This window comes from Scomber japonicus, chromosome 15 (genome assembly GCF_027409825.1).
Source record: "Scomber japonicus isolate fScoJap1 chromosome 15, fScoJap1.pri, whole genome shotgun sequence".
Lineage (NCBI taxonomy): Eukaryota > Metazoa > Chordata > Actinopteri > Scombriformes > Scombridae > Scomber > Scomber japonicus.
The window spans coordinates 18,722,893-18,737,376 of NC_070592.1; the positions used below are offsets into that span (position 1 = coordinate 18,722,893).

General features: G+C 42.2%; 1 protein-coding gene across 1 annotated transcript; it reads right to left on the reverse strand.

Moving 5' to 3' along the window:
* Window positions 1–435: 435 nt before the first annotated feature.
* sp4 (sp4 transcription factor) lies at window positions 436–8,970 on the reverse strand. The gene is made up of 7 exons (XM_053334412.1): window positions 8,745–8,970; window positions 8,377–8,447; window positions 7,034–7,384; window positions 5,678–6,911; window positions 5,158–5,356; window positions 4,157–4,356; window positions 436–3,715 (listed from the first exon to the last, which is right to left on the reverse strand). The coding sequence occupies exons 1-7, from the start codon at window positions 8,749–8,751 to the stop codon at window positions 3,456–3,458; spliced, it is 2,322 nt and encodes a 773-aa protein (XP_053190387.1). The 5' UTR covers window positions 8,752–8,970; the 3' UTR covers window positions 436–3,455.
* Between the last annotated feature and the right edge of the window lie 5,514 nt (window positions 8,971–14,484).

A 14,484-nucleotide genomic window follows, 5' to 3' on the forward strand; every position in this document is an offset into this window, starting at 1 on the left:
CAGATTCTATACACGCAGCCTCTTATTTATTTATCAACAGCAGAAACTTAGCTAGACGCGGTATTTGTTTCCCAAAGAGTGCAGATACTCTATCATCACTGCTGTCATAACAGCCAAGCAATTACCAAGCAATACAGGGCTGGAGGAGTTATAGTAAGTGTGTGTGTGTGTGTGTGTGTGTTGATGTCAGAGTGTAGCATGGGTAGAGATCAAAGATTAGAGGCTCTTTTGTGTTTCTCTGATTGCATTTTCTATCAGACTTCAGTGCTCGTCGATATCTTCAAGCAACAGGAGAGGAAGATGATGCTGGAATGAAAGTGAGACTCACTCTGTTTTCTGTCTTCATGACATGCTGTTACAGAGGTGAGACTGTAATATCTTATCTACAAGTAGCTTCTCAAAACACAACAGAACATCAGAAGGACAGTTGACAGTTTTAAATCACTTTATTCTCAAGTGTTATGCAGGCAAAGCATCTTTTCTTCTTGAAGTTGGCCTTTTTTAATTTTTTATTTTATTGACATAACACGTTTGTACAAACCAGTTTTAAAAATATCAATAAACTGGAGCCTTTGAGGCTAACCTGGCAAAAACCCATTATCAAATGTCATGGAGACAAACAAACATCTTTTAGAAAAAGATTTACAAATGAGATGTCACTACAAAATATCAAAGAAAAAAAAGTTGGCTGTCACACAAAATATTACCAAAAACATCTAAATTTGTTTGGTATCAACCTTTTTCAACTTTTAACAATTTTAACTTTTTTTTGCTTGCTTCTTCTTTTATTTATTATCTCCAAAAAAAAAAAGAACACATTATGGCGCAAAGAGAAGAAGAAAAAGAAATTGAACAGCAATGGCCAGACGTAGAAAAAGAAAACAGAAGCACAGAGTAAAGAAGAGAGAAGCAGCACTACGGCAAAGAACTGAAACATGCTGTACACAACCTCAGAATCAACGCACACAAATACAATTCCAGCAAAAGGCAAATATTACAAATCAAGGAAAATAAATTAGCTTTACACAGTGGGGTTCCTGTGTGTTAACATACTGGGAGGGGACTTTTTTTTTTCTCTATAAAATAAAAATATTTTTTAATTTTAAAATAATGTACGCACTGAACTAACACAGAGCAACACCACCAGAAAACATCTCATATCCACACAGCTAAATAGCCCGACCCACTCCCACCCACAGCTTTTATCACCCTGTCTCTTTAATCCACTTTACCTCTCTATGCTGTGGTCTGCTCTCTATTCACCCCCTAATATTACAAGAGAGCTGCCCTCTGTCTCCGCCCGCCTCCCTCTGTAGTTCCCTCTGTACAACAGCTTGTGTTAAGGCAATTGTGGTACATCGGGTCACATAGCAGGTTAGAGGCGGGGTGGAGAGGGGTCATCAACCAGAGCACAGAAATCAAAAAGCAAACATTGGTGACCGTGCTGCCATCTGACCAAACCTTCGTTATAACTTCCAGATACCATCTGATGGAAATCAAACGTATAAAAAATAACAAACTCACATCTGATAGACTGCAGGGAATTAACAAAAAAACTGCAGCTGTGTTGAAATCACTCTGAGGTTTTTGCAAAGTTAAGGGTTTGTTCAGACAACAGCACTGCTTTCAGATGTTTTCACCCCCAATCTTGGAGCGAACTGGCTTGTTTTTATTAACAGAAAACTTCCCCTGACAATGTAAACATGGTTTCACTAGGATTGTCATTATAGTATTGCTTTCACCACACGAACAAAGTTGTAGAAAGCTAGATTGTTTTTCTCTATAGAAACCTTTTTTTTTTTCTAATGGCCACTGCGCCTCAATAGGAATGCATTATTTATAAATCTTTTTATATGTGCTTTTTGTCTACTCCTCTCTCTTTTTTTCTTTTTTTTTTTTTTTTTTTTTTAAAGAATTATCCCCTCTCTTCTTCAATAACAGTTTATCCGTTGACTGGTCACAAAGGAATCAACACCTGAATCTGATCCGAAGACTAAACCTGAACCATGAATAAAACTCAAATTAAGTAGATCCTCTTCACGACTGCATGGGAATATAAATGTACACTCACTCAAACAGTTCACATATATGCATAGAGACAGAGTGCAATGCGTTATAATCTTAAAACTATGCCCACCGGAGGGAAAAACAAACAGTGCTAAGGGCTGAAATGTTAACAAAAGTGCCTGTAGCTAGCTAAAAACATTAGATTTCAGCATGTCAAAGGATTAGTTTAGCACCCCATGTCTACCAGAGAGGAAACGGTAGCTTATAGCATATACTGAAACCCATTACTTTGTATATGCTATGATGTTATACCTAAATGCAAGGGCTGACATCACATCCACAGTAGAGAGAGCACAACTGTATAACCGACTCCATCATATAACAGGCTGGCATGACACTTCTCACAGCTGATATGGCCACTACAGTTTTTAAACAAACCAGAGAAATTTGATGCACAGACATGCAATCATTTCCCATGTGGGCTCTTTTTGCAGCTAGCATGTCAGCTGAATGCAGGTTAGCTATTCTGTGGTTTAAATGTATATTACAAACACTGCATATCTTTCAATTAAACAGCTGTTCTGTTTTTACTTCCATGTGTGTTCTCTGTGACTAGCAGCCTGTCCAGGTATATGTCTGAAGTTTTTGAGCTGCAGGCTGTCTCAGCAGCTTAGGCCAGGTCTGTCTCTACCACTGCACGGCATACAGCCCTGTAACATTATCCGCTTTTGTCTTCTTAAGGGTTCTGTTTTTCGGTTCGGTAGCTTATAAAAACGTAGCTATGGGTTCTTTACCCTGTTGTTTGTGCATCCCACCACACAGCAGCTTTTAGCCATTTGTGACAAGGAGGCACCTTCACTCAATACAAAGTCAGTGGAGAGCGATTAATTGTTTTCCCCTTCGGGTTGAGTAGGACTTAATTGCATTCTGTCTCTATACACAAACACACACACACCATCCCAACACTACCTCTGCTCTATCACTGCTCTGCAACAGTCCTGTACCATGATTGACCCTCAGCTCTGTCGGACAGGTATGAAACAGGAACACAACGTTGTGCATAGAGATAGATTGATTCTGTTGCGATTAGAAAAATGTCTCTCGATATTGGATGGTTTGAGATTCAGCAGGTCCCCCTGTCTTGTGCTAATCTAGAAACTACTTACATTCCTTTCCCCACTGCGCATGGAATTATTATAGATTCATTTATAAATGCCAAACTAATCTTTCACACGCTTAGACTAAATTTTAGTTATTATATGTGTTAGTTCATTTTAGATTGTGATGTTTTATATTTTTAGGTTTCTGTTCATTGCATGATCTCGACTCTTGAGTCCCTTTTCATGAGAGAACAACATTTTTAAAATTATGGAATATTAAAAAGAAAAGAATAAGCAGCCACCCATACAGTCCCTGCAAAGACCTCCAAAAAAACAGGAAGCCGTTGCCTATTCAAACTCCTCCTCTTCCTCCAGATGATTAGAGGTGGTGGGCGTGGCAGGGTCAGAGTCACGTGAGAGGGTTGCCACAGCAACAATTTGAGGAGAAGCGCCCAGGCCTTCGGGGGCATCTTCCTCCATGTCTTCAGTGGTGATGATTGCCACTGCTGCGCCACCCTTCTTGTTCTGGTGGGTCTTGATGTGCTTGGAGAGGTGGTCGCTGCGCATGAAGCGCTTGGAGCATTCAGGACACTCGAAACGCTTTTCTCCTATAGGGAAGGAGACAGAACATGACCCAAAGAAGAAGTAGTCATGATGACTTTGAAATAAACCACAGGAGGTGTTCATTATAGATGACAAGATTCTATATTTTTGTTATTGTTACTTAAGATGTTACTCTAAAAAAATAGGTCACATATATGTACGTTATATATACAGTTTAATACTTTTTTTTTTTAATATAGCATTTGTTGCATCAGATTTGGTGCTCTAGTGGACTATTAAGGCAGCAAGACGGTGCATGTAGCATTGACCCAGTGCCCATGTTCATTATAAAGAAGGAAAAAGTGCACTAATGTGTTTTTAATCACTCTTGGACAACGATGGACTTCAATGGCATAGATTAATACACTATATGAGATCTTAACCGACGCTGAAAATACAGGGTGACCTACATCACCAGTCTAAATCCTTGTATGCGTTTTTCCTACCCGTGTGTGTTCTCCGGTGTCTCTGCAGCTCATCGCTCCGGGTGAACCTCTTGCCGCAAAAGATCCAGTTACACACAAACGGCCTCTCCCCGGTGTGCCAGCGCAGGTGGGCCCGCAGGTGCGACGTCTTGCCATACACCTTCCCGCAGCCTTCCATGTGGCAGATGTGCTGCTTTTTCTTTGTGGGGTCCCCGCTGTTCCTACAACACACACTTGTGTCAGGTGTGTGTGTGTGTAGTAAATGTTTTTGACACACAAGGCACTTTTTCCAGAAGTTTTATTTTTTTGAAGCTATATTTTAGGCATCACAGTCTTTGATAAAATAGTATTGTGAACAGCACATTGTTGGTGACCATAATTAATTTTCACACAAAATGGTAAAAACAATTTGCATTAAACAAGTTTTGCTAAATAATTGTGGATTTGCACAGTGAAAAACAAAACAGATTCACTGATAATACTAACAAAACTGAATATATTTTAAGTGAAGTGCTGAGTGGTCAGATTGAGTGAGTGGTCTCAATTTAGGCACAAGCTGCACTGTTTTCTGTCCATCTGTCAAACCAGTTGTCCCATGATGACACGACAGTCATCAATAATTATGGGATAATCATAAGGTTTTTAAATCATGAACCTTGGCACACATAGCTGTAGATCCACATGGGACAAACAAAGTCAAATTAATTACTCACTGTCACAGAGTGACTGGGGTCAAATTAGTACTGTAGGTGGGTTAAGCGAGACAGAAACCTTTTCATGTCCAAAAGCCACTTTTCTGAGTAATGCACTATATTTCTATATTTCTACAATATCAAGTTAACTAAATCGATGGGCATGTCAAAATTGTAAGTAATTTGTCTAGAAATATATTTTAATTCAATATTAAGTTTGATTTCTTTCGATTATCTCAAGAACTTGTTGTTTTTTAAATGATATTGAATGAATGATGTTTCTCCTACTGCATCTGTGCATGTTGCTCTGTGTTTCTAATGTATTCATACCTTCCTTCTCCATCCCTGCAGTTCGGACAAGAGCAGGCGACACGACGAAGCCTCTTGCTGGGCTGTCCCTCCAGGTCTGAAGAACTCTGAACGGATCCCAGCTGGTCTGGGCTCATTGCTGAACCCGATGCCACGTTGCCCACAGTGACTGTCACAGGAGATGACTGAACTTTGACCCCATCCTGACCCTGTTGTTGACCTGAAAGGTGATTGAAAAAGACAAAATGTGTTACCTTTTCAAAAACATGAGTTGTATATAGAGAAAGCTGAAGGAGCAACATACAAAACAGAGACATAATTTGACTGAGCCAGCAGGACATCCTGGCACAGTTAAATACTAAATGATAAATGTACGTAGTTGCGTGTCACACGGCACTAGATACGAGCTTAATGTTCTCCAAATAAACTAATAATTTACACATTGCCAAACCACACTGCCTTAACCACATTGTTGTTTCTATTAATGAAGGGTTCAGTAACGGATGAGTCATTCACACAGCTGCTATTATTGTGCTCTTACCCTGTAGACCAGTAATGGTGAGAGGCACACCCTGCACCTGAACCCCGGTGCTGCCCAGCCCTGCAATGCTGACCGTCTGTACCCCAGACCCCGGGTTGATCTGAGCTGCACTCAGCGTTAGGGGAGCTCCACTTAAAGAGACCAGCCCTCCACTCCCCATTGTTGTCCCACCAGCCACAGGGGCCAGTGTCAACTGCTGTGGCATGGCCGTCCCCAGGCCGCCCTGCAAGGAGACTCCACCGGGCAGCTGTAGTGTCTGCCAGGTGATCTGCCCAGAAGGAGACAGAGTCGGGGTGCGAATAAGGACCTGGGCTGGGTTTTGGAAGGCCTGGATGGGCTGCAGGGTTTGTCCTGGGGCCAGCTGGAGGGTCTGAATGTGCTGAGGTTGCTGCTGGCCCTGAGCATGACCCTGATTCTGAGACTGTGGCTGTAGCTGGATCTGCTGCACCAACTGGTGCCCCACCTGGCCCACGATCACCTGCTGAATTGTTCCTGCTGTGTCTGTCTGGTTCTGCAGCCCGTTGGCCTGGTTCTGGCTTTGTGGGTCTGCCTCACTGCTCTGTGCTTGGGTGTCAACTGTTCCACTCTCAGATCCAGCAGAAACCACTTGTGTCCCCTCAGATACGCTGTCACCTTCAGCTAATGCCACTGTCGATCCAGTTGATATTGCAGCAGGAGCCGCCCCGGACACTGCTGTTGTTACCAGCTGGTTGCCATTGGCAACAGAGAAGGTGCCATCTGCTGATTGGATAAGCTGCACGGCCCCGCCCCCTCCAACATTATTGATCACAGGCAAAGCCAGGGTCATGCCACCAAGGTTTATGGGTACTGTGGTCATAACAGGAGTCTGGGAGCTCTGTAGAGTCTGCAGCTGCAGTGGGAAAGACTGGGCAGGGCGGATCTGTAACGGAACCGTCTGATTGGCTGTACTTGTCAGGATGGCCTGTTGGTTGGCTGGCTGGAGAATGGCCTGGGTCTGGCCTGGACTCTGGGTCTGGATGAGCTGAACATGCTCCGGTAGAGCCCCAATGGAGGCCGTCTGAGCTGGGCTGATATGGATCTGCTGTCCATCCGCAGTCTGCAGGTGAGGGATGACCTGATACTGGACCCCGCCCCCAGCATTGGGCAGGTTCTGAACCTGGATTATTTGGAATTGCTGTTGCTGCTGTTGCTGCTGCTGCTGCTGCTGCTGCTGATTAGCTGCACTGCTGTTGGTCCCACCAACTGCTTTCACCTGCCCAACAGGAAAAGAGCAGTGTTACAGTTAGCGGAGAAACACTGACAGACAATACCAACAACAAACTAAACAAAAACAAAACACTGGCTCAAACCCACTGCCTCCCACACCTCCTTCACCTTGCGTCCGCCAGGTGAGCTGTCATTTGCCAAGGTGGTGGCCACCGTCACAGCAACAGGCTGATTGGTGTTCTCCTTGGCCATAGTAGGTGATGCTGTAATAATCTGCCAACCGTTCCCCGTGAACTGAGCTGGGACCAGTTCCAGCTGCTGGGGCACCAGGGCCTGGCCCCCAGCTGTGTCCACCACTATCTGACCCTGGAGCTGACCGGCCTGCAGCTGGATCTGACCAGCCTGGACCTGGATCTGCTGGGCCTGGGCCTGGGCCTGGGCCCCTTCCACTCCCCCCTGCCCTCCGATCTTACTGCAGGTGGCCGCTAGCAGAGCCAACGGAGAGGGCTGAGAAGAATCCTGGAGGAGATGGGGTAGGACAAGGGGGTTTAGGAGGGATAGAAGGGAGGGACAAAAAGAGAGAGAGAGAGAGTGAGAGAGAGAGAGATGGTTAAAATGTAGTGACGAAGAAAGGAGGGGAAGGAGTTAGAGAAACACACATAGGGAGCTCATATACACGCACACAAACAAGAAAGTACAACATGTACATAAAAAAAGCTAAAGGGAGAGGATAGGCAGGTATTATTATGCACAAACGCTCACCCATACGTACATATAAGAGGAACAATTTGAAACAAGGAAGAGAAAAGAGCAATGGGTGGGGGAAAGAGATGGTGTGTAGAGAAACAGAAACACAAAAAGCTGAGAGAAAGAGAGAGAGCTGTCAGTGGAAGTGGGCGGTATTACAGGAAGCGAGTGGGTGGGCGTGTGAGAACCACATTTCTCTTTTCTCAGAACACTGGAGGAAAATGCCGCCTTCTCTCTCTCTCCTCCCTTTCAAAGGAACTAGGTCGCAAGCAAATTTTTAATGCTATACACCTCTCAACACTGCATGGAAACAGCCTAGATGTTGTAACAGATACAGTAGCATGCAAAATAACATAGCAGCAACGCTTGTCATACACATTTAACAACAAAAGATACACTCAAGAATAACTGCATATATACATCCTATGAAAAACAGCTGAAAATAGAAGTTCAAGTGCTGCAGAACCACATACCAATGCTGCAGGTCTTTAGGATAAACCCATAGGCTGAATTAAATCATTTTGACCTTAATTCAAACAGACAATTCAAAGTACAGTGGTTGAAATGTGACAACCGTGTAAACCTATTCATGAGGCTCTGGGCTGGCTCTCAGCAGGGCTTCACAGAAGCAGGAAGTGGAATTCACCAGAGAAACGCCCCCAGAGGTGTCTGGCTGGCTGGCTGGGAGGGAGGGGAGTACATTTTTGGCCTCCAGGCAAAGTAAAAAGTAATGAACTATAATGAACTCTTATTTATTTTAGTACCTGTGATCCAGAGCTCTTCCCCTTTTTAGATGCTTTCCCTCCTTCTGATCCAGATGATTCCTTCTTCGAGTCTGTGAAAAAGAGAACAACATGTCAAGAATATGTCCCAGATATAATATCATCATCACATGTGAGCACTTCTGAGTAGTGCAAAGTCCCAGGATAAGGCACAGTCATGTAAGATCAGAGAGGCGTGAATAAAATAAATGTGGCAGATATAGCAAAAACAAAGGTGATCAATAAAGGCAGAGAAGAAAACCAGTAACCTCATCATCAATATCAAAGAGGCTTGGAGCCTCCTATCTGTCACACGGAGGGAGAGAGTGGGAAAAGAGGGGTGGAGACGGAGAGGGGGGGAGTGTACCTACCACTCATAACGCATTAATATACTAAGAGGGAGAGGGTGTAGTTCACGGTGGAAGGCCGGCCGGGTACAGAGGCGGAGGACGGCCTATATGTTCGGCGCTGGGCCGTGGCGGATCTGCCCGTTTCACGAAACCACCCACCGGCCAGGAAGGGCGGTGCCAAGCGCAGGCACAATCAAGCAGCCCCAAATAACGGAAATAACGGAGAACACAGTGACCGTCCCCGGCCCGTCGGCCCCCTCGCAGCCCCGTCGTACGTCTCTTTTACCGGATAGACAGTCCATACACGAGCAAATTAGCGCTTGTCAGAAGGATATCCAGAGAGAAGTTGGCGGTGTGTGACCGTAGAGGCCCACCCACTTCCATTTAAGCATCAGGACAACACCCTCTTCTTTGCTCTGCCTGTCGCCGCCGTTTCTCTCGCTGTACGACGCGGGGACACCTCGTCGCCGTCCGTCGTGCACCGAAAACAAACCGTCACCAGTGTTTGTATTTTACGCCTATTTCCCTTTTTTTTCGTGCACAATTGATTTTTTTAAAGGGGAGATACGGGGAGATAGCTGTGGCTTTTGTGGGCGGACGCGCTCCTCCCACATATTCAGATTGGACGACGGGGCTCGGCGTGCGAGGGTCGAGATGGGAGTTGTATTTTGGTGAGGCCTCGCCTTCTCGAACTAGATTGGGCAGCCGGGACTACGTTTCCCATGATGCTCCGGGGCTGTCGGTCGGGGTTGTGGAGCGGCGGCTGTTGGTAGTCATGTTGGTGTGAGAGCGAGAGGGAAGGGCGGTGACTTCTGTGTTGTGGGGGGTTGGGCGAACGGGAAAGGGAGGCGTGTGTGTGTGTGTGTGTGTGTGTGTGTGTTTCCTCTATAGTCTGCACACTGGTGTCACAGGATAAGAGTCATAGTTAAAAAAAGGAAATAAAAAGAGTTAACAGAACCATAGTGTAAGCTATGTAACTATAATGCTACTTAATAATTTAAAAAAGCCTTGCTTCAAATATATTTTTCCTTATCAGTTCCCATTGCACTAATATATTTTTGAAGCTTCTATGAAAAAACAGGTCAATAGTCTGTTGAGGACTCTCAGCGACTACTGGCTATTGCCAATTAACTGCCAATGATCTTGATGATTTTATTTATGTAAAGACTTGCTGCCTCTTCTGTGTTTTATGTAAATGTAAATTATTTTAAATTCTTCTTTCTTTTGAACTAATAACACAAAAAAATTAATTTAAAGTCATCAGAACAGGCAAATAGTTGTGGGATATGGAGTTGAGCTGAAACACTTTAATTTAATTAATCAAGCTGATGAACAGAAAATTAAACAGCTCCAATTTCGATAGTTGATTAATGATCTAATTCATTTTTTAATGATAATAGTTAATTGGAAAAATAATGAAAAGATGAATTGAATACTGGATAGTAGTTCTCTAGTGGTTCCTGACACATTAACCTGTCCCACGTTTCGCAGATAATTACATATCTTAAATTCAGATTTGGTTGATTTGTTTGAAATATAAAATTTACCCTGACAAATATATCATTTGCCTATAAAAATCTACAGCCGCAGAGAAAACGATAAAAGCATTTGTTGCATTATCAGTAGTCACACAGAGAAGCTTCTTGCATGTGTAACCGTCTGGAACAAAGGTCAGGTCTCCCGCCCATCTGCCAACAACTCTTTCAATCTCCCAAAGGGAAATTATATGTTAAATTTATCCCAGCAAACAGAGCTACATCTTGGCATCGTAGGCCTGCATGGTCCTTGGCAGGGGTTTCTCAGGCCAAGTGTGTCTTGTCCTTTTAGAGAAGCCCTTCCTGAGTCAGGAGTGACTTTCGCCAAGTGCAGTCACAGCTTCGGTACACCAAGCAGAAAACATTATTAGCGAGTGGCCAACTGAGGATATGCCCCTGGCACATGAGGGAAATATTTACACTTACAGACTGTCTGCCAAGGCACTGTTGAGATGCACACAGCCACATTTAAACTAAGTCAGAATGATATTAAAGTTGCTCAGTCAGTACTGATTTACAAAATTAATTTTGATTTAAATAAATATATAATATAATTTTTTAATCACACTGTAAGTGTCATTATTATTATGCTGAGACATTTGATATCACTTCTTGGTGATTTCAGCATTTGATTTCACCCCATCAGTGGCCTAGAAGGAAATACCTGTATTGAACATGGTTGTTATAACAGACCTAATACATGTTGTGCACACATGGTTTCTCTCTCTGTTTTTGTTCTTGGGACTTCTAGCAGCCTAAGCATGACAAACACACACATACAGACACACACACCTGGGTTGGCCCAGAAACATGCATATACACACATGCACTGTAATTACTGCGGAAGCCAAGTGGCTTGTTCCCGCCCCTTGAGCCACTCCGCAGGGCGTTGCTAGGCAACGAGGTATGGTCTGAAGATGGGGTGTTGTCTGTGTGTGAGTATGTAGCCTACCGTTGCTGATGGAAGGAGGTGTGGTAGATGGACTGTGGTAACTGTATCACACATCAGAAAGCTTATTTTCAGTATTCAGTGCTATAATACTATATATATTCTTGTGAGGAGTTTGCTCATAGCAGCATTAACCTTCACTAAAGTTAAAGTCAACCATGGGTGCATATTATTTGAAAAAAGTCATTGAAAGAACCAACACATTTAAGATACGTTTAAAAAATAACTTGAGCAAAAGTCCAAATAACTTATCCATTATAGCTAATAAATGAATATTCCCACAATGTGAAGAAAGTAAAAATGGTTGTTATACTTATGTTTCACCTCTTGCCACTAGATAGCGCCATATACCAGGTGGCGCTTCATAGTTTTTAACAGTCTGTACACTCATATCTGCACCTCTCTCAGAAGTGTTGAGATGTCTTCTTGAGTAAAAGCAGTGATAACAAAACACAAAGTAGAAGTACTGGCACCATAATGTACTTAAAGTATAAAAAATAAAAGTACTTGTTATGCATAATGGCCCTTTCACCATGTTATGCATGTCATATAATTATGTATTATGTGTAAGCCACATTTTAATGTAGTATTTTTCGCTACCTTATTTGATTTTAAATAATTCAATCTGTAAGAATGCATCTTATTTTTTAGGTTAGGTTTTGTATGTATGTAAAATCTGTATAGTAACCAGTAACTATAGCTTTCAGTATTTCAGTCTCAAATATAGTAGTGTTAAGTAACATAAAATGAAAGTACCAAAAAATTGTACATGAGTACAGTACACAAGTTAATCGTCAATTTTTTTTACTGACCTTTTCGCATCGTTCAAAAGAAACTTACATGTACGTGTCACATCGGAACTAACTGATCAAAGTACTTCCTTCCTTCTTTCATTCAGACTCTAAAACTGTTGAGCAAGCACAAAACTACAGCTTAGCGTGGTAAGAAATTTGCATCTGTAAGTCGAGGTTTAAGAATGTGCACACACATATAACACATGTTTCTGAGACATGCAAGGCCAGAATTGAGTGTTTTTAGATGTTTTTCTCCCCAAAGCACTACATTTTAGCAAACAGTAGGGTTTCCTTGTAATGTTTTAAAGCTCTGTGATTCTTAGTTTTGGCAAATGCAAAATCCAATGGATTTGACTGTAAAAATGAAGTTTTATCCTGCTATAAACTAAGACAACAACACCCATAAATAGCTGATACAGCAAGAGAAACATATGAACTTTTGTCAATTTGAGACATTATTTTATTAATAAACTTCCATGTCTACCAACATCAAAGTGAAAACCAAACAGACTACCCCACTGAGTGAGAGCATCATTTCACACAGCTCTGATGGATATAGCTTGGAGTTGATTACATTGTCCACCTCATTTCCAGATGTCCCATGACTATGAGACACACCAGTCTATGAATATGTGTGCAGGAATGTAAATGGTACATATATGCACAAACATGTATGCATGTGTGACTCAGAGCATGCTTGCGTGCAGTCGTGTTTTTTGTATGATATCCCTGAGGTTTCTGCACACACATATGCGTAGGTGTGCATTTGTCACGCACGGCTGTGGCGTCAGGATGTCTCCCTTTCATAAAGGTAAGGTTGTAAAGACAAAGAGATTTACGACTTCTACTATGAGTTCTACCATGAGTTAATGTTTTGGCAGATTCCTCCGTTGTTCATACCACTTGTGTGTGTATGTGTGTGATAACAGAAATGTTTCACATAACTCTCCTAAAACAAGATAGATGGATGGATGCATACATAGATAGATACATCGATAGATATGTAGATGGAAACAAACATACATTTAGAGATCAGGTGATAACTGTGTACTGTTCTTACTACAGCAGTTATGTACACCAGCATGCATAGACATACAAAAGAAAAGTTGGATAATAGAGTAACTGGAGCTGTAAATGCAGTACTCATACTTTCTACTTTCACTCATGTCTAAGTGTCTGTGACATATGATTACAGTAACATGAGGAGATGTGTCCTGGCTTCACAAAAGATCTTTTTTTATTCCTGGAAACATGACACATCACATTACACTGAACAGAACTTGCATGAAGCTCTGTGAAAGTTGGCAGTGTCACACTGTAATGATAGTTGAATGATTGATGCTTCCTGCTGTCTGGATCAAGTGGAAAACAACCAGTGTGTCTCAGCGGGCATTGTGCCAGTTTGGAGTGTGGGTGGGACGTCTAAGCCACAATGAGAAAACCTCTGTCAAGGTGATTCCCCCTGCCTGTGTCTGGATGATATATCTGTTGTTTTAGTACACACACTGCAGAGTGTGCCACTTGTTTTTGTTTTAAAAAGCAGTGTCTAATCTTTTTGGCTGTGACCCCTTAAAACAGACCAATATTGTCTTGAGTCCAAATGTAATTTTCAAAGGATTCTTAATAACTTGTGTCCCCACCTGTCTCCTTAAACAAAGACAGAAGGAGCCTCCTATCTTGAACTAATACAAATCCACTACTAGGGATCAACAGTAATTTGTCCAGTTTTTTTTCCTTTAAGAGGCTGAAAGAAGTTCAAGTAAGAAATATTTCACAAGTAAAAAAAAAGAGAGAAAACTAAGAAAAATTTTACATTTGTGTGACAGAAATGTAATATAGGCTATACAGTATATTTTTCTTCCAATTTGTGTTAATCATCTTTTGATGCTTAAAGTTACCTTCTCATTTACCTCATGGCAATCACTGTTCTAACAAATATTGAAACATGGCAAAGTACTTAAAAGAATAATGTTTCTTTTTATAATATTAAAGGAGAAAAAACGTCACACTGACAGCAGTAGTTTCAAATGGGTACTGGAGTCCAATTTGAAAATACTGAAGAGAGTTGTCTCCCCCTGCCCTTAATCCCCAAACTCAAAGCTTGTAGATTTTGTTGATCAGGTGGAATCTATCTCAGTTAATCCAGTTTGTTTGCATGCTTCCATGCCTGCCGTACACTGTGTGTGCGTGCCATTGTTTCATATCTGGGAACCCAGGGTGTCGAAATGGGCGTCAAGTTCTGTTCTCACAGAAATACATGAAATATCTATAACCTCTTAACACTGCATTATGTTGTGGTGGCACATGATGTGTTTAGATTTCGTGCCAGCACCACGATCTGGTTGAATGTACAGTGGCCGGAATCACACAGGCCAAAACAAAAACATACTGCATGTAGTATTGCAGTCGCAGAAGCCAGTATTTCAACTTAGCATGTTTCCTTAATGTCTAATAAGATCTCATGGTAATTTTATGAGTTAGTA